This window comes from Ambystoma mexicanum, chromosome 2q (genome assembly GCF_040938575.1).
Source record: "Ambystoma mexicanum isolate Mex_15411 chromosome 2q, UKY_AmexF1_1, whole genome shotgun sequence".
Taxonomy (NCBI): Eukaryota; Metazoa; Chordata; class Amphibia; order Caudata; family Ambystomatidae; genus Ambystoma; species Ambystoma mexicanum.
The window spans coordinates 1,262,679,709-1,262,701,121 of record NC_090924.1 but is presented as its reverse complement, the minus strand read 5'-3'; the positions used below and the strand labels follow the sequence as shown (position 1 = coordinate 1,262,701,121).

Here is a 21,413-nt window from a genome sequence, read left to right as displayed (position 1 = left end):
ACACCCTAAACAATCTAAGTAAGAGCAATGGAGGATTGTGTATCTTTTCAATTGTTTAGAATGCTAACACTGATAGTTTGTGTTTTTAATTATGTTCTGCATTTATAAGAACAATATATGCACAGATCTTTATTTGTTTCATTAAAAACCTTGAACATAGGACAAACCTCCAGATGTCGTAATACATTGATTTGAGTCTGTTGCATATCATATCTGAAAATCCCATTCGCCTATATTGTGGCTAGAGTCCGTAATACATTAAATAAACATTGTTTTCTTTACTCTAGGCCTGTACAGACCTGCTCTCCCATCAGAAGCAATTGACAGTCGGCTTGCCTCCTGAACCTCGAGAAAAGACAATATCAGCGTAAGCTCTTTCTCTATACTATTATTATTCGACCTCAGCCTTGAAAGAAATTAAGCATGAAATGTAATTGTGATATCGTCCAGTATGAGCTGCCTGCCTGTGTGCCACGAGGTTGTGGATGGATTTTTTAAAGACTTGTGATTCCACAAGGTTAAGTGTAATTTATGTAAGTGAAGCGAGAATAAAACTGCATGGAATAAGATGCCGATGGAGCTGACTGGGGCTATGTTGTCTTTTGTAATCAAATAAATATCTGGATGAAGCTTTAACGGTAGCTTTCTAATACTTGTGACAATTATTAATTGTCCCAAGACTAGCCTGTGATGGGGGTCACTTTGAAGACAATCAGTGCTAAATTGCATTTTGGCTTTGAGCCCTTTATGCACTAAAGGTGAGACTCTGTCCTTTTTATGTGCGTTTTTTTTCCTGTCCTTCTAGAAGACTGGTGCCCCTGTTGTACTCCTCACAACTTGGCATTTGAGAGGAATGTAGATGTGCGTGTACTGCCGCTGTGCTGCACAATAGATTCCTTGTGAGGACCTGTGTATTGCATGTGTTTTGCCGGCCATCTTCCGTTATAATGTTGTTCTCCGACTGTGGAAACTAAACAGAACTGTAGCTTTGCATTGAATGTCTCTAGGCTGTACTCTAGTTTACAACCGGACCAGGTTGTAGTCTTACGGTTGCTAGTTAATTCTGTTTCCCATTGTTCAGTGCCTCGGATGTGAGTTGTTGGTGTTGCTTGGTTACTGTTCTAGAATATGCAGAATGTTTCTGCGTCTTGGCAATTGGGCAACTTTTATCTACCATGCCCATGCTCCTCTTTGTGAATAGTTAAGCTGCTCAGAAATATTATTCAGTTTAGCATAGTGTGTGCCATGAGTCTACTTTGCAATGTTTGCAACGTGGATTTTCTCTCTCACTTTCTCCAGCATGGGGTCTGGCATGGATTCACATGCTCATGAATATTCCCCGTCGTCAGGCTGGGAATCCTCGGTAAAGAAAAAATCAGTATCAGTTTCGTTTCTGATCTGTCTTTCTTAGTAGTACCCAATCACTGGTCTCTGGGTCATACTGCCCCCAGCCAATGACTGCCCTCTCCCTAAGCCCCGCCTCCGGCAGCCATCCTCAGATTTTTACCGCACACTCAAGTGTTGGGAGTCCTTGTGTTTAGCTCTTGAGTTTTTTACTGCGTTTTTACGTTTTTTCAGGAGATTTTCTCATTTTTCCGGTTTAATCTAGCCTCAAGCTCCACTGTTTCTACTTCTGATAACGGGGACCCGTTTCGGAATTCTTCTACGCCCCTCAAGGGTGAAGTTTTCGTCGAGTTTACCCTTTTTGGAGGATTCCGGAAGATCTGCGGCCTACCTCGACATGGCCCAGGACAAGGGAAGCTGTTCCCGCCCGGATCCAAGCTGTTCAGGAACTGCCCTGGATGCGGATTATATAACATTTTCAAGGAGGACGAGCATTTGCGATGTCTCTACTGCCTTCATGAGGACAAGACGCACGTGGAGAAAGACTGTGCGTTCTGCAAGAACCTTTCAGAACGGACCAAACAAGATCGTCGGTCCCGCCTTGCCACCTGGCTGGAGAAGGGCACAACGGGTGAGAAGGCGAAGAAGAAGTCTGAGCAGGCTTCTAAGTCCTGTGAGGGCGCGACGGGGGCCCAACAGAAGGCCAAGCACCGCGAGTCCGCGGGCACCGGAAGCGCCGAAAGGTCGGGCTCTTCGGTTGCCAGGCAGGGCGCTACTTCCCCGGCACGTTCGACCACGAGCCAGTGCTCTGGTTCGGGGGAGAGGAAGTCCAAGAACCCGGGTAGGCTGCTGGAGTGGACCCGGTCGATCTCGAAGGGGTAGCGAGGCGCTGACCCTCCCCTCAAGGCGAAGGCCCAGGACGCACCTAAGGTGGTGAGGGCTTTGATCCACCCGGTGACCCTGGCGGAGCCGGCTGAGACTACGCCAGTGGAAACGGCCTCTGGGCCCAGAGTATCCCTTCCACCGCAGAGGGAGTCCTCTTTCCAGCCCATCGCTAAGACCCCCGAGAAGCCCCCGGCTGAAAAAGAGGGGGGGGCAGTGGCCATTACAGACTCGGAATCAGCCTCTGAGGAGGAACTGGTGGAAACCGAGAAAGGCCTCAACGAAAGGTCCATAGGCCTCAACGAGAGGTTCGAGAAGGTTTGATCCCAGGGGGCGGTTCCCGCTGACGTGATCGAAGATAGCGACGAACAGGGCCCAGTGGAGCGGCCATTCCGTCCTTCGCAGCCATTGACCGAGCCCCAGGATAGCTCGGCGGCCATTTTGTTGGCAATCCAATCCTTAAGTACCGAGATAAGGACGAGATTACCACGCAGCCCGACGGAGGAGCCAGAACCAGGCCCGTCGGGAAGCCCTACGAACAAACGGAGGAGAGTCCAGCCCGCTCCGCCCTTCGTGCCTGCGAGACCGGTGGACCTCTCATCCCCCTCGCCGGACCCTAGAGAGGATACGGCGACGGATACAGCGACGGGGATGGACGATGACGGCGGCGATGACACAGCGGACATCCCGTCGTCTCCAGCTGACGAGGTTGGCTCTTTCCACGCCATGATAACCAGGGCATCCGAGCTCTTCCAGCTCTGCCCTGAAGAACAGAAAAAGGAGGCGTTTCTGTACCAACGACGAGAGGCCAAGAGGAAGACGGTCCTCGCGGTGCCTTTACTCAACGACATCTGGGACGAGGGGCTTGCTGTCCTCAAGAACCCTTCCACGACTCCCGCCAAAAGGGACAGGTACGAGAAGAAGTACCGAGTCCCCAATGCCGCCCCCTTGTGCCTCAGGGCCCAGCCCACGCCGGACTCGGTCGTCTCGGCAGCAGCTAAGAAAAAGGCAGCGGGCGCAGCGGCTTCAACTTCCACTTCCCCGCCGGACAGCGAGGGCAAGAAGTTGGACTCTATGGGACGACGAGTCATCTCAGTGGCGACGACGATTAAGGCAGCCGATGCCTTAGCGATCGTGGCCCGCTACGACAGGGAGCTCTGGTTCAAGATAGCTCCCCTGCTAGATTTCCTGCCTGATGACAAAAGGGCTGAGGCCCTAGAAATTCTGCAGGTGGCGTTGGATCACGCCATAACGGTGGCAACGGACATTGCCGATACTGGATTTCGCCAACTGGGCAACAGAGTTTGCCTCCGACGACGAGGATGGCTCAAGGTGACAGACATTCGCCAGGACGTCCAGACCAGAGTGTTGGACATGCCGTTCGACGGCAACAACCTTTTTGGTAAGGCGGTGGACGAGTCTTTACAGGCCATCAAGACCGACTCGGAGACGGGCCGGGCCCTTGGGGTGCTTCAACAGCGACGTTGCTTTTGGCGCTCCGGAGGCAGACAGGGTGTCTCCAAACGATCCAGCGGTGGCTCCTCCACTTACCGCCAGGCGGCACGCTCCTCTTCCCAGGAGGCCTACAGAGGTTACGGCAAGCAAGGGGGATCCCGCCGCCGTCGTCGCCAAGGAGGCCAAGCGGCAAGGCCGCCTCCAAGCAAGACTGACCTGGCCGTGTCGTCGGGCCCCCACCGAAGCACCCCAGTGGGAGGCCGGCTGACGAAGTTCGTCAGCGTGTGGGAGTCCATCTCCACCGACGGTTGGGTGCTGGACACCCTGGCCAACGGGCACTCGTTGGAATTCCAAAAGAAGTGCCCTCGCATTCCTCCCGTGGCCAGGAAGGAGAATCACGTCCCTCAACTGCTGTTGGAGGTAAGGGGCGATGTTCAAGAAAGGTGCCATCGAGCTCGTCCCCAGGAGGTTCCGGGGCTCCGGAGTGTACTCAAGGTACTTCCTCGTCAGAAAGAAGACAGGCAGTTGGCGCCCCATCCTGGACCTACGTCGGTTAAACAAATGCATCAAGGCGCAGAAATTCAGGATGGTCACCCTCCAGCACGTGCTGGGACAGCTGGAGGAAGGCGACTTCCTATCGTCGTTGGACCTGGAGGATGCTTACTTCCACATCCCCATTCTAAAAAGGCACAGGAAGTTCCTCAGGTTCGTGGTGCAGGGACGCCACTACCAATTCAGAGCCCTACCGTTCAGATTAAAGTCGGCACCCAGGGTTTTCACCAAGTGCCTGCCACCAGTGGCGGCGCGGCTGTGCCTGCAGGGGATCCACGTCTACCCCTACCTGGATGACTGGCTAATCCTGGCAAGGACAAGGGAACTCGCCGTCGAACATACGGCGAGGACCGTCCGGTTACTCACGGAGCTGGGGTTTGCCATCAACTACCCCAAATCCCACCTGGTTCCATCGCAAGTAGCACTGTTTCTGGGAGCGAAGCTCGATACAGTGGGGCAATTGGCCTCCCCTTCGGAGGAGAGGACCAGGACCATCCTGGGCAAGGTGCAGCGCCTGTTAGCCACGGACGTGGCCAGGGTGAGGTCCATCAAGTCCCTTCTCGGGATGATGTCCTCATGCATTTACCTTGTACCCCTTTGCAGTCTTCGGATGCGTCCGCCACAGGAGTTCCTCGACGCCCGCTGGTTTCAGGCGCGGGGCTGCTTCGAGGACAGGATCCCTCTCGACGAGGAGTTCCGTCGGGCGATCCTGTGGTAGGGCACCCGGGCTCACCTCACTACAGGCACAGACTTTCAAACCCTGGCGTTTCAGGAGACGGTGACGACGAATGCCTCTCTGGTGGTTTGGGGGGCCCACACAGGAGATCTCCACGCAAGAGGCCTTTGGCTCCCGGAGGTGAGGTCTCTCCACATCAACATCCTGGAGCTCCGAGCAGTGTTCTGGGTGCTCAAGTCATTCCTTCTGTCCCTCAAGGACAAAGTGGTGAGGATCTTCACCCACAACACCACCACGATGTTCTACATACGGAAGCAGGGGGGCACCAGATCCCCAGCCCTATCCAAGGAGGCCCAGGATCTGTGGCACTGGGGCATCGCCCAGTGGATGTTTCTGCTTCCCTTCCACTTGGCAGGAATAAAAAACACCATCGCCGACTCACTCAGCAGGGAGCTGCGCTCGTGCCACGAGTGTGAACTGCGACAGGATCAAGTGGATCGGCTCTTCCAACGATGGGGCAAACCCCAGATCGACCTGTTCACGACGGCGACGAACTCCAAGTGCCAGAGGTTCGCCAGCAGGTTCCCACACCCGAGGAGCATGGGCGATGCTTTCTCGTTCCCCTGGGACGACCTGTTTCTATACGCGTTCCCTGCTTTGCCGTTGCTGCTCCGCCTCATCAACCAGCTCAAGAGGTCCAGGTGCAAGATGATCCTCGTCGCACCGGCGTGGCCGAGGCAGATCTGGTTCCCGGACCTTCTGGACTTGTCAACGTCCCCACCAGTCAAGCTGCCGGCGGATGCGGATCTTCTCTCCAGGGAAGGAGGCGCCATTCTCCATCACGACCCACAGTTGCTGAATTTGCAGGCCTGGCTCCTGCGGCACTAGAGTTTGGAGGGTACGATATACCGGCTGATTGCAGAGAGGTTCTTGCAAAAGCCAGGGCGTCCTCAACTCTCAAGTGTTACGGTCATAAATGGAAGAGGTTCTCTGTCTGGTGCCGTGCACAGAAGATTAACCCTCTGCGGATTACGGCCCCTCAAGTACTGCCGTACCTACTGTCGCTGGCCAAAGCTGGATTGGCTCACACCTCCATCAAAATACATCTGGCTGCAATCTCCCGATATACCAGGACTAAGGGACGGCGTCCTTGTGGTCTCATCGCCTGGTGAAGGAATTCATGAAGGGACTATTCCGATCATTCCCACTGGTGAAGGCTCCTGCTGACCAGGCTCATGGGGGGGCCCCATTCAAGCCTATGCATTCGGCCCCTTTGAAGTTCCTGTCATGGAAGACAGCTTTCCTCGTGGCCATCACCTCAGCACGACGAGTGGGGGAGATCCAGGCCCTATCTTGCAAGCCTCCATACTTGACTTTTTTCATGATATAAGGGTGGTGCTGAGGACGCACCCCTCCTTTATGCCCAAGGTGCCATCGGACTTCCACCTCAACGAGCCCTTGGTGTTACCAGTTTTCTTCCCGTCACCTTTGTTGCCGGCCGAGAGGACTTTGCACTCGCTGGATGTAGCTAGAGCGCTCAAGTTCTACGTGGACCGCACGAAGAGTTTTCAGAAGACATCACAACTGTTTGTGTACTTTGGGTCTGTGAATCAAGGGAAGGCTCTCTCGAAGACTTCCATTTCCAGATGGCTCTCCGGCTGCATCATGCACTGTCACCGGTTGGCAAACAGACCGCTGCCCGGCCATCCGAGAGCCCATTCGACCAGAGCGATCGCTGCTACCATGGCGTTCCTATCTGGTGTGCCCCTGCTGGACATCTGCAGGGCTGCTACGTGGAGGTCGACACACACCTTCACAAGATTCTACTGCGTTGATTGGGACTCCAGGGAGGAGTCCAGGGTTGGCCAAGCAGTGCTGCGCAACCTGTTCGCCTAAGGTGAGCCTGGTGAGGAGGTAAGAATTGCTTAATGTTGAGTTTTGGATGTAATGCTTAATGTTGAGCCTTTGCCACCTTCCGTGGTTGTGCATGTGTATACTGCTATGTATTCTTTATTCATGAGCATGTGAATCCATGCCAGACCCCATGCTGGAGAAGGAACAAGTTACTTAACTGTAACTATTGTTCTCCAGCATGGGTCTGGCATGGATTCACATGCGAACCCTCCCACCTACCCCTCTACGGCTCTTCACTTGGTCATACTGCCACTTGGCGTGCTACCAAATCTGAGGATGGCTGCCAGAGGCGGGGCTTAGGGAGAGGGCAGTCATTGGCTAGGGGCAGTATGACCCAGAGATCAGTGATTGGTTACTACTAAGAAAGACAGATCAGAAACGAAACTGATACTGATTTTTTCTTTACCGAGGATTCCCAGCCTGACGACGGGGAATATTCATGAGCATGTGAATCCATGCCAGACCCATGCTGGAGAACAACAGTTACAGGTAAGTAACTTGTTCCTTACTGATGATGTATTTTACTATGTTGCGTTACAATCCTGGGTTACGCCAGTACCTCTGGTTTTTTATGCCCTCAATGTGTTTGTATATTTGAAGGATAGCTTTTCCTCTAATCTACACGCTCATTCTTGCTAATGTTATGCAAAGGACTGTTTATTAATGTGAGGACGTGTTTGGGTAACAGTGAGGCCAATATTAGCATGTTAAAGTGCAATGTGTGGTATTGGTGAAAGGGTTCTTCAACTTACTGTGATTAGGTGGGGAGGAGGGCAGGGGCATCTTAAGCACTTTTGGGGCCCTGGGCACGGTCATCTTTGGGGCTACCCCTCCACCAAACCAAAGGAATTAAGTGATCAAGAATATCTGCCCCACCCCCCTCTGCCGCAATCACAACCCATAGGTTGAAATAAGGATGTTTACTCCCTTTAAGTCCCCTTACCCTCTTCATTCTTGCTCTAATCATAATGATAAACAAGTATCATTTGAAGGCCAACATTATCAGTCTACGAAGAGGTGACTTCTGTTCTAGCATAGATTCAGGAGATTCTTTTGTCAATAGAGTTCAGGAAGGTATGCAGCCTGTAGTATTAATTCCGGCCTCTATGTAAAAGGAACATGTAACCCAGAATAGATAAATAACTCACATTTGCTGCCTCACAGAACGCAAACGTACTCAAGCATGGATAGAGGAGACCAATTGGTAGGAAGGAGAAAGCTGCATTTATCAGACCTATCCGGTCTGCTGCCTTACCTAGCACTTGCAAATTGCTGGCTGCACTACCACTGTTTGTTGCCTTTATTATTTATTTATTGTTATTTATCTGATTCTCCTGTGCTTCACACTTTCCACTTCTCCCCCTTCCATGCACTTTTCCCCTCCTCCTCTCCCATGCACTTGCGCGTTCTCAATGTCACTGGGCCTAGTAAGATCGCTGTTTTGTTCTCACCTGTTCCCCTCCCTTGCCTTGTCGCACTTGTGTACGAGCGTGATAAAACTAAAATATCAATATCAATACCATAGCATGCATAGTGGATGCAGATTAGAAGCTACCAGGAAGGTGCCTGTGTTCAGACAGACTGAGATTATAAATGGGACATGGTTTTCAAATAGTGTTGTCATTAAAGATCAAAAGAATAAAGTGCCTGTGGTGTGCAATATATCAATGCTCACTATTATAGTGGAAGCAACACTATAGCCAGTGAAACCACGAGTGAGGCTGTTTTGAAGATCATACCCTGAGAAGGAAATCTCTATGAAGGGCTGGCAATTTTCAAAGGCTTAGGGACTGGCAATTTCGAGAGGCTAGGCAATACAAGATTTAATTAGATGCCCAGCATTACACACACTGGTTAGGAGGTGAGTCTGGGATTTGTGGCAACTCTGCAATTTCTGCATTTGAAAAACTTTTATTACCAGTTCTTACCATGAACTAAAATAATCTAATTTTATAAAAACTGACTTGGAAAGTACACCAATCGCATTACCAGACATGACAAAATATTATAGAAGGAGTAACACAGAATGATTCTAGCTTCATTCTCTCCATCATCAAGAGAAGTATATAAGTACCAGCATATCAATCGGTGTGATTTAACAGATTTAATCTGTGTTGCTCTTTTGTATTTTAAAGCTTTCCATAGTTCCAAAACACTGGCTTGTGAAATTGTCATTCATGAATGTGCAGAAAAACCTTTAACTTTTACAAAAATTCAAAGCGTTTTTTTGTGTCAAACGAGCAGACTTTAAAATATGCATGCTTGAGTCCTGCTCCATCTGGTCCGCTCCCTTCTGTCTACCACCCCTTCCACTCAAATGGCCTAGATAAGAAGAAAGATGAAGTAATGGGCTAAACGATGACACCAGCATGCGAGCAGGCAAACTTCACAGAAGACAGTACCGTAATGTACGAGATATTAGCTGATTTGACCAGGATCACTGTATTGTCTGCTGGCAAAGCCAGGATACACACATGAATGCTTTGGTTCCAAATTTGGATACTTATTCATCTCTTGGACCAACAGTTTATGCTCATCGTTGGAGTTGATTGCCTAGGTTCTACAACACCCCATCTGAACAAACCAATTTCTAGACCTTCACAAGGATGACATGTTCGTTTTTATAGCATCTCCTATCTGGTGCAGGTACATTTCTGATAATGGCACCTGTTGTGCTGCAAGACCAAGTATACATACGCAGGCAGGTTTATAAACTTCAGACATAGGAAAAGCTAAGCCAGCCTTACAGGAGTGTTCTATTCTAATCTTGCATAGGAACACATATCTCTGCAATGAGTGCTTAACACACTGAGCTAACTTCTGAACCATTGAGGCACTCAATTTACCAATATGCATTTCAAATTTGGCTATTGCACATGATCAGCATAATTCCCACAGGAAGGAAAGAATGCTACAGGAGGTGTGCTGCAAGGAACGAGCTGTCACGACCCCCATCCAGAAGACAGATCTGCAAAAAAGGAAGCAACAAGGCATTAGTCATTTTTACAATTTAATGAACGGTGCCGGAAGCTTACCTCACAAGCCGCTCCTCGACCAGCATCGCCTCAGGAATTCCATGCACCGGGTGATCACCACGACCTGTGGGAAGACAAGACAACAGGTTAGCAAGAGGCAAGGCATCATAGCGCTGCACTTAGCGCCTACTCACCGCATCAAGGCGCTCTAAAAACGCCATTACTTACCGGCGAGAACCAATTCAGTCTATGCCACATATTCGACTTCCGCACACCTAAGGAAGAGAAAAGACATTAGTTAAACCGAAAAGGCATGCAAGGACTATAATATAGCACAGCAATAAGACCTACCTGAAAGACTCAAAGCGGGCCGCCATCAGTGAAGTAACTCGATTGCAAATGCCCACCAAGCACAACGCGGCCCTGCAAAGAAGGCAGGACAGAGAACACACCTGCAATAAAAACAAGGTGAGGAGAGGTCCAGTGGGGCCGCGGGTATATGGGGTGGTGGGGGAGTGTTTACCCCAGTTGCGCAGTCTTGAACATTGTCCACCTGTATTCCAGGCAGGACCCTCCCGCTGGTCACACGTGGGAACCGCAGAGAATAGTCCCAACTGCTAGGTGGCGTCCCCGTGGAACCAGGTGAGCGTAACAAAAACACAAAAACTATATATACCACAGTGGACACAGAAAGCATAACATGATGAATTGATTGAGGTAGAACCTACTTGCCAAAACAGAGAGGCAATAGGTTTAGAGCCTCAGTACCATGCCATAAAATATCCTGATGTGTGATATTTAAATCTGGTGAACAAAGGAATCTTACTACTTTAGATCAGACAGCCTTGTGGGGCCCCCTCCAAGGTGGGGGCCCTGGGCAAGTGGCCCTTTTGCCCTCCCATAAAACCTTCTCTGGATGAGGGAGTGGGTGGAGAATGAATGCTATTGCCCAAAATATTTCCCAGTGCTGCATTGATGGTTTTTCTTTAATTGAGAACGAGTAAGAAATAGTTCGGAAACATACGTGGTCAAGTGGGTCTTTTCTATAAATAATTACTTGTTGGTAAGGTCTGTGGTAACATTGGAGACTGGAAAATGTACTGAAAAGCACCAAAACACTCACCTCTGAACTACAACCCCTTGGTCTGCATGAAATACTCCAAGTAAAGGGAAGGGAGGAGGAGGTAAAGGGGAGCCCGAGGGTTACCCGCCTGAAGGGGAACTGGTGAGCGTTCAAATTAGACTCTGAAACACCACAGTATGACTCGACCCAGATATCAAGCCCAGTCAGTGAATGATGTTTGTGCTGGCAAAAAAGACAAATGCCATTCACAGACTCTACATGATGAAGAGAAATATCTTGACAGCAACAAAGGTGAGTGCCAAAAAAAAAGACAACCACTGCCCACAAGCCTCTATTGTGGAGCTCATAGAGAGGGGTAAGGCTTTTAGCCGGTTATTTAGCAGAAGAGCCTTATTGATTTCTCTGATTAGGAGTAAGAATGCGAGGAACTAGAGGGTTGATGTTGAAACTCCAACTTTACCACTTTTATATTTGGAGCCAACAATTTGTCCGCAGAAGGTATAGCGCATGGAAAGCTTTAATGCCTCCATAGCTAAAGGTATGTTTATTGAAGAAATTGAGCAAAGAGCGCAAAAAGTCACAAGGAGATAGTGGCTACAGTTATAACGCAGCATAAAAAAGCCAAGGCACAGGCCTACCATTATTGAGCAACAGGAGGAAGTCTTCCTAGACATGGAAGACAATGGCGACACGCTAGATGTGGGTCCTCTGGAAGAGGATGTGATAGTCGACCCCGATGACTATCCTATGGTCCCACTGGATAAGGACCCGCCGTCCTTGCCCACAGAAGACAGTTTTTAGTACACAGCTGGAAAACGAAACCTGAACTGAATGCCTGTAACTGAAAACGGCAGCAGGTCGGTTTATCATTAGGGTCCCAATGGACTCCTTCCTAATCTTTGATATCCATAAGCTGCTCTTCTGAAACTTTTTCCGCCGCCAGGGGGTGTAGCACGTTTCCGCCTGACCCTTCTATGCGCTCTACATCAGACTTGACATCTGGGACAGCATATAAAGAGGCTTTGCACACCGTGACCTCGGTTCATTTTTTCCATGCACTCTGCTCACTTTAGGAACACAGCTTATTTGAAGTCTTCTCGCTTCTCACTTTCTACACGTCAAACTCTGCATCAACTACAGGCATGAAATGTCCATTCCGGGTTCCTCACCAAATTTGCCTTTACTGCCTCTGTGAGGAGCACGACATGCAGCACTGTGTCATATCAGTCTGCACCTTAAAGGGATAGTGCGCTCAAAAATATTATTGTCCCGAGCGTTCGGGCATGTGGTTTTAAGCATATGTTGATCGGTTGTAAAAGCACTTCCTATGCACCATACCTTAGTTTTCCTCACTTTTACACATGCGAATTCAGGCAGCCGGGCGCAGCCATCTTGTGCCAATCTTATCCGTTGCTGCATCGCCCTAAGGTGAACTGCCCTTGCAGCACTAAATCATATCCCCCGCTCCTGAGGCTGACATTACTCGACGCGTACGGCCCATTTTACAATGCAAATGCACGTCTCGTGTCAGCATTCTCTGTGTGCCAGCTAATGACGTATCTCCATTGAAATGGCAGGACGCCTCTTTCCTCAGTAAGTATAAACAGACCGCTTCTCATCAGAGTTGCTTTTCCAATCCTTTCACTGTCTTTTTTTGTGTATCCTGTGGCTCGTTTCTGCTCTGTTCAGCTATCTTTGTTGCTCGTAGCCCATGCGAACAGATACTAGTACTATCATTACTATCTATTTTAATTTTGTCGTATAATGGCAACAATACAGCCCTACCAGTACGAGCCAGAGTATTACGAGGTGGAATTAGTCGAAAGGGAAAGATGCAGAAACGATGGGGCTTCGGACGACAGTTGGGAGGATGATTCACCGGATCAAGAGCCTGAGCCTAATCTCATGGAAGACGTTTCCACCATGCCAACCGAGGAGGAGAACTGCTGCTGTAGAGAAAACTCTGGATGCTTGGCCTACATATCGGAAGAAGAGCCACCGCCGCTATGCGTTACCGATCTGCATGACTTCAGGGCAGCCTGCCTCACAAGGTCCGTGTTGAGGATTATGATGGTGCTTATGCATGAATTTCGCGCAACAGTTCGCCCTCGCAATCCAAGTAACGAGTAAGTGTACTCTAGATGTGATGTCACTTGGGCCACTAACATTTCATGTTTATCTCCTATGTTGTCGTAACTTTGATCTATCACAGCCAAAAGGATAAAGTCATGCAATTCTATACATCACTGTCATGATCTCTGCTTCCAAAAGGTCAGGGTTTTCCCAACTCCCTTGGAAGCAGATCCATAACCCAGGTTCCGAGTGCCAACCAGTCCCAATTGGGACCTTTTGGACCCAGTCCTGGTGCCAGTGGCACCAGGCTCATAAATATGCCCAGTCCCAGCGCTGGAAGCGCCGGGCTCATAATGCTTGGGTGGACTTACCTGCAGCAGACCATGCTGCTTACTTGCCTGCCAGTTGAGCCTCTGATCCTCTTCTGTTTGGAACTACTTTTCCTGTTGGGTGGGGCAGGAGCCACTCCCTAGATTCAGAACACTGGAACTCTTCTGGAAAGCAGGAACTCTTTTTCTTACCTAGGCGTGGCTGTGGAAGGAGACACCTAAGCACTACAGGAGGCTATTTAAACCACACCCGATGGATGAATCTTGCTTTGCGATATTCTGCATCCTCTGCAGCAGAACGCTCATCGTGTCTTCTGAATCTGATCCTGGGCCTAAGGAAAAAGGCTTACCATCCTGAATCCAGTCTTCAGCAACACCTATAAAGACAAGAAAGAACAGGTTAGCATTACAGTCTTCAGTGACAGCTCTTCACTTACCTGGTCCATCGGCTGTCACCAACGCCTAGCGCTGCATTCCGGCATCTGAAAGACAAAGGCTTACCTACTCTTCGTGCGCTCCGGAGGTCTTCACACTGCATTCCGGCATCTGAAAGACAAAAGCTTACCAACTCTTCGCACGCTCCGGAGGCCTTCGGCGCTGCATCCCGCATCTGAAAGACAAAACAAGGTGCGTTTAAAGACATTGGGGAACTTTAATACTCACGTGCCATTACTCCTTTCCACATCTAACCCAGTGGGTATTCCGGCACCCTGCAGCCGCTCCGAACTTGTACCTGCAAAATAAAAAGACAGTTAGAGCGCATCGTGAAGCAGGCAACAAGCGCTTACTTACGTGCTTCCAGGCGCTTCTATTCATCACACGGGCTCCATCTTCAACTCACTTCAGCCCGTCATCCGCCATCGCCGGAACCCTGCAAAACAAGAAACATCATTACTAAAGACTTTAAAGATATTACAATTACTCGAAACTTACCGTTCGTGCAGTAAACGACGGACAGCAGTCCTCTGAAATCAAGAGGCCTGCTCCCCTTATCCAGTGAAGAAACTGGTTACAGCACCCTGCCCCGAGGCAGATGGAGAGCACGGCGTTCACTTACCTAAGGTGAGAGCGTTAACCTTTGGGGATCTACAGGAGAAGAGAAAGGGAAGAAGAGAGAGACATTCAATAACCCAGTTCCTTAATCCCATATTTTCTATCTGCAGACATCTTACCCTTCAAGTCAGACATACAGTGCACAGAGGTCCAGCCCAAAGAGCCAGCCGTGTGTTACACATCACCTTTGCAGATACGGTATATGCCCAGTCAAGACCGGCGCCTCTACGGGAATCAGGTGAGCGTTACAATCACTCACGATATGGGGAAATCATAGTGGTAATCTTATGTGCCTTTCACGTACAACCAAGAAGCAATATTTCTCTATGCCCCAAACATTATGGAATGCATAGTTCACTTTTGAAATGTGTGTACACTTTTAAGCCCAAGTTGATTGATCCATGTAGTAAAATGTGTACTGGCAACTATGCCATAGGATACAAGATTGCATTTTCAAATAAGGTTTGTACACTTCTGTTCATTTAAATACAGTTTGTATCTTTCTCTTCCACAGGTGGTACAGGCTGGTGGCCTATCGTGCGTTTAGATGGTGGCTTCATGGGAGGCTTGGATACCGCGTTTGATGAGTTTTACCCACCTGTGCCTTTGGTGCCATTCGAGCCTAATTCCCTAGTGACAGCGGTCAGTACAAGGGATTTTCCCACACTGTGCTGTAACTCGATGTATACAATGTATAGCACATTTGTGCAATCAGCAACAAAATAAAATACAACTGAACTTTTATGAATAGTTTCAATTTTTCAGTGAATCATGGTAACGCTCACTTGTCCTGGCAGGGCTGACTGGATGGGAACGGCCAAGGTGCCAAACACCATGTACACTTCAATGGTATCTTATGCACAGGGACCATTGTACGAATGGCCTCCCCAGACCCTGTGTCTCCAGGCATGACCCCCTGAAGTAGACCCCCCTGCAATCCACATAAGTGTGTCTCCATTCAGCAGTGTTCCGGCCCTTTTCTGCTCGCCTCATGCCCATCCATCCCCCTCCACTATCAATGGCAGTTTGCACCTGTTGCCGTGCCCTCCCGAGGGGGCTGGCAGGATGGGAACGGCCAAGCTGCCAAACACCATGTACACTTCAAAGGTATTTTACGCGCAGGGGCCATTGTACACATGGCCTCCCCAGACCCAGTGTCTCCTGACATGCACCCATGAAGCAGGTCGCGCCCCTGCAATCCGCATAAGACAACGCCATAAAGACGTCACTCATTCACATTCACACCCACTTTTCTAATTCTTTATAACCCCTTGATATTTATCCTGAGAATGTATGTGAGCACTGAAAGTCAGCTCATGATCGTGTTACCTGTGAACATCTGTAAGCACCTGAGGTCAAATCGTGATCGTGCTACCTCAGAACATCTGTGAGCACTGGAAGCCAACTCTTGATCGCGCTACCTGTTCTCCTGCTACTAACTACCCTGCTTGCTGAATCTAATTGTATGTTAGTCAATGTTAGGGTAGGTCACCTGATCATCTCTTTTTGATCTCTAAATTTCGATCTATTTCGAACTAATGTACCCAGTAGTGTAATGTTCATTCATCTCATTGCTATTACCATTGTCTTCTATTTAATTTGTTCTGTTCTCGATATATAGCAAATGTCATCAGTGTCAATTGGGATAGAATTGCATTCTTCGTGGACCATGCCTAAAAGCATGTTTCCTTTTGATGCATGAAAGTACATTCAACGGACGAGTAACACGTTATGATTTGTGTCACATCAATCAATTCTGTATGAAAGTTATCCTAGTGTATATTCGACAACGTTACAGTTTTTACTTCTGTGGCCAAAACAAACACAGAATAGAAAACTTTGATATAATTCCATCTTTCTCACGCATTCATGTAAAACATTTTTGTAACTGTTTTCTTTTTTTTACAGATTTTTCAAGAATGCCTGCTTGTATGGTTTATGGTTGCCGTTCTAAGACCCATGACAAACCTAAGGGCACAATAATGCATACATTCCCGAGGAATATAGATCTAATAAGAGAATGGGTCAGATATTGTGGATTTCCGGTGGACGAACTTGAAGGTAGAGCCCAGGATGTGTTGGGAGACTTGAGGGCCAATCGATTCTGCAGCCTGCACTTTACACCGGATATGTATGACCAATCGCAGCACACAAAAGGTATCGACTCAGGACGTCTTGTAAATTGATTCCAAATGAAATTCCAACTCTTAAACATGCACACACTGGACCAGGTCAGTCCCGTATGATGTTAGCTGTATGCCTTGGGGTACTGAACAGGTAACTACATGAACGGATTGGTGCTTTCGGTGTAAATGTTTCTTACTAAATGAATATCAGATTGTATTACTTATAACTATACCACATTTTGCTAGACATCTGTCCCTGGTTTTAGGAGCATCATAGAAAGCAATTATGACCATAGAATACCATGCCTTAGTGACCTTCGAAATAAGCATAATTTTTTCGGCATCGGTTGCTTCACATGTCAATTGTTTTAGGAGAGCATACTGACGGAAGCACAGACCCTCGCTAGTGACAACATCACAGACACGTCCAGTATACCAATGGTGAGCCTTACAGACTTGCAGAAGTTCATATTATTGAGAGTTGGATCTTCCCACATATCTAATGCAAAACTAATTTTCCCTTTTACCACTTCGTGACAATGCACTGAAAATGAAGGAGCAAGATTCTGCATCCATTTCTTTTCCAGAGTCAACAACAACTTCGAGTGCCTATCAGGTAGTTTAATTTATGCAAATGTATTATGCATGGAATTTTAAGTAATAGTTTATGTATCCTGTCATTTGTTTACATAATATTTAATTTATGGGTTTCTATTTATATGTAGCATTGTCTTCTTCCTATTGTGTCTGTTCAATTTCACTGTTTTCATCCATACTAAAACAAGTACTGTGTTACAGGGGGATGCTGGCACTTCGACTACAATTACATCACCCTTTGGAGCTGGCCCAGAGGTTGAGGTATGCGTACTGACAGTTCCTTTGAATGAAAGGAATTAAATCCTACATCGGATACTATTAGACAGTGGCATTCATATAAACGTGCAGTGTTTCAAGCTCTTATCATTTCAGTTCTAACATTACAATTTCTACCCTAATGCAGAATACAATGCAAAATACTTGAGTGCTACATTGCAATCAGTAGGTTTTACACGGTGATCTCTGATCGAGTAGACTTGCCATCAATCAGGTGAAATTCGAAATGTCTATTTTGACAAAATGATGTACACTGTTTACGAGGGTATGAATGTAAGCGATGTGTCTGAAAGTCTTTCAGTTCAGATATGATTGACTTTTGTTTTTTTAATGAATATTCTATTCAAGGAATGTATATAAGGTCGAGAATTAGAAGAAGAGGCACATGGATCAGAGGTGGTAGACCAGCTTGCTGGTGCGGTCGTTACAGTGAAGAACACGTTTTCACAGAAAATCAAGAAAACAAGGGAAACTTACAAACAATTTTGTTTAATAAAAGTTTTTTGGCCTGGTATTGTCTTCATAACATGATTTTTTTAATCCCAAGTGCTATTTATATACTGTATGTTGGATTTACATTGAACATGTTTTTACAACCCATCTCCTAGAGTGCCAGAAGGAAAAAAAGTATAAAAACACAGACAACTAATGAAACCAAAGATGCTGCCAAACAGATTTCAACATGGAGCAACTATTATTTGAGGCGCAGCGTGGTCCAGTCAATAAGCAGACTTGAGAGGCCCAATGACCAGAAAATGAATTGCATGTGATTGGCGAAGCAAGAAAAGTGTTCTTGGACCATTGATACAATGTGAGAACTCGACAAGATGAAGATGAAACTGAAAATAAGGAAGATGCTTTTGAATTACTCACTGACCACTATACACAATCTACATCCGCAAAAAGGGCCACCCAATAAACAATCGACATTGATGGTTTCCCCAATTGGTGTGCAAATAACGCAAGCAGAACGAACGGAGACCGAAGCTTCTACGCAATTGACTGAGGAACTTGCCAAATATCTCGACTACAGTGTGTCCAGTTTGGCCGAATTGTCCACATCAGTTGATTCACAAACCACATTCATGCAGGACCGTAGTCTAATAAAGAAAAGCAAAGACGTTGTATTCGACAGCTGCCTGGTAGAGATTATACTGATGCTGAAATGTGTCCATCCGGTGAGGTGGAAAATATGCGGGGAGCCATTGGTGAATGTGACTTGTGTATCACAAGGCACTAACCTGAAAATCCAAACCACCTGTGCCTAGCTCCATGGTACGTTTTCATGGTCCGCTCAACCGATGCTGGGCAAAGTGCCAGCTGGAAATCTACTGTGTGCAGCAGCTTTACTTTACAGTGGCTCTACTTTTAGTAAGTTGTCCAGTTTCAGTCAATTTGTTGGACTTCAGTCTCTTTCTAAAAGGCAGTACTACAAATATCAAAGAGAATTGTTATTCCCCGCTATTAGTCAAGCCTGGAAAATGTAACAAATGTCTATTGAAAGGGCATTCTCTGTTAAACGGTTCAGGCTAGCTGGCGATGGACAGTGTGACAGCCCCGGATTTTCAGCAAAGTACTGCGCATACCACTTTCAGGACATGGAAACACAAAAAAATTGTGAGTTCGGTGGTCGTGCAGGTGTCCCAATGTAAATCCTCATTGGCCATGGAGAAACATGGTTTTGTACAATCCCTGGAAGATCTCCAATTGAGGGGAATGCAAAAAGACCTCATAGCCACTGACAGACCTTTTTCAATAGCCAAGGCCATGCAAGAGCAGTTTCCAAACATTCACCATCAATTTGATGTATGGCATGTTGCCAAATCAATCAATAAACAAAATCACAGTTGTTGGTAAAAGAAAGGGTTCTGAAAATATTTTACAGTGGTACCAGTCTTTCAGCAACTATCTTTGGTGGAGCTCCAAAACTTGTGATGGGTCTGTGAAAATTCTACTTGAAAAATGGCTCATTGATGCACCACTATTGCACCACAATGCACTACTATTCCATCGTTCTCTCATGGACAGAAAACCTAAATTTTTACCAATGTGCACATGGACCTTTAACGGAGGAACAGGAACGCAAGAAGAAGTGGTTTGTTCCATCTTCACTTCCACACACTTGAGAAGATTGTGTTTAATAAAACTCTTTCAAGAGACCCGACGGGACTCACAGAATTCTGTCACACTGGAGATTTGGAGGTGTTCCACAATATGTGCCTAAAGTACATGCCCAAGAGATTGCATTTCGACAAAGATGTAAGGCAATGTCAAACATTACTAGTGGTATTAGGGCATAACGAGCACAAAGGGAGACAACAATCGAGAAATGCAGGAAACTTTGGGATGCTTCATTACTGTTCGGGAGAATTCTCAAAATGTGCAAATTTCCCTTGCCTTTTGAGACCCCCAGCAACTTTGATGGATTTCTAGGATTTTATGTTTTTACCTGGGAAGAGTGTGAGCCTTTTTTCCCACTCTTCCATGTATTTTGATGTGTGTTTTACTTTGGTGTTCTTTGGTTATGGAGTTTTAAAACAACTCCATGGGCATCATCTTTTTCTGTGTGTCACACAGCACCTTCAGTGCAGTGGCACAGGGGTGTTTTCCAGACACCCAAGGTTTAACTACCTTCTCTGGGACTGACTGTCTCCCAGAGCATGTAAAGTTAAATTGACTTTACTAGTCTCTTTAAATTTACAGACCCAGCACACGCTATCTTCCTATAGAGTGCTGGAGGGGTTGCCTAGCATCCCCTGAGTCAAAACACTAATGTAACAGTCAAATGTTACCCTTTCCTACTTTAAATGGCTGGTGGCAGTGGTTGAGATCATACTACCATGATTTATCCCGGCCGCGAACAATGGTAGTTAAAAATCGGGTCAACCATGTTTTTCAATATGGCACCCAAGACCTATCTGTAAAAACAGACTCCGGTCAACTTTTTTTGCCGTTTCTTTTAGGTAAGGTCCTTCTTGTGTTTAACTCTGCACACCAAACCAGGTTTGGTCCCTTTGTTTGTTGGCCTTTGGCGGGCTTCAGTGCTGAAGCCATCCTCTGGCGCCCGAGTGTCTGGCGTGGGCAGGATGTGAGGGAGGGGCACGAAACTCCCTGTGCTTGGTCTCCTTGGAGACCTAAATGCACTCTGGCGTGATTGGCCGGCTGGCTGTCCGGCAAGGATAATGTGTACTGGCAACTATGAGACTTTGAGAGTGACAGCCAGGCTGGAATGAATGCGGGAAAACTGTTTAAAAGCAGGGCTCTGGGACTTGGAAAGCAGAGTCGACCACTGGAACGAAAGAACCGAAGACAAGCTGAAGGAAGAGGACTGCTGCAACTCCTGGACAACCGGTGAAACCCTGCTGCAGGTCCGAAATGCCTGAAACTCCATCGACAGAGAAGCCCTTCAAGGTTAACGTCTTCCCTTGAGTTTGGTGGAAACAACCAACTCGCAAGCCTCCTGGACACAGTCCCCATCCTGGTCGAGTTTTCTTCAGAGTGCTGTTGAAAACCGGATAGCCAGTGGGAAGGAAACCAGTTCATGGACTTTAAGGCACTCGCACCTTAAACCAACCTTTTGCCAAGCTTTTTTTTTTTTTTAATTTATTTTTATTTTCAATAAAACCAAACAAAATAACACACATTACAACTGTTTAGGACGTACATAATCAGCATCAAACCATCACATTATACAGTGTAATTCTACGTCCTCCCCCCTGCCCCCCTTACACCCCACAAACTAGAGCCGGCACACTCATGTCATCGACAGGAGCATTATCAGGTATCGCAGTGCTTGTGCACTCATCCGAGCCCTCTAATTCGTTATTGTCCTAGTGAGGGTTTGCCATAGAGGTCACCAATTGCCGCCAGGCCAACAAGGGCCCTACTTCCTCCTCTCCCCCCCTAGTAACCGCTTCAAACCAAACTACGGATTCCGCCTCCGCCCATCTGAGGAGGTCCGCCCACCATAGCTCCACCTTGGGTCTGTGGGCCGCCTTCCAGCCCATTGCAATCCTGCGCTTGGCCAGGATGTAGGCTAAATCCTTCATTTTGCTTATGTGGTTTAAATCCCGTGGC

General features: G+C 47.6%; 1 protein-coding gene across 2 annotated transcripts in view; it reads left to right on the top strand.

The window, feature by feature from the left end:
• The window catches only part of PHKA1 (phosphorylase kinase regulatory subunit alpha 1), a 2,290,600-nt gene that overhangs the window by 1,573,027 nt on the left and 696,160 nt on the right, over positions 1 to 21,413 (top strand). For both annotated transcript variants that reach the window (XM_069648650.1, XM_069648649.1), the window contains exon 23: positions 288 to 367. In XM_069648650.1, coding sequence (XP_069504751.1) covers positions 288 to 367 — 80 coding nt within the window. The remainder of the gene's footprint in view (positions 1 to 287; positions 368 to 21,413) is intronic.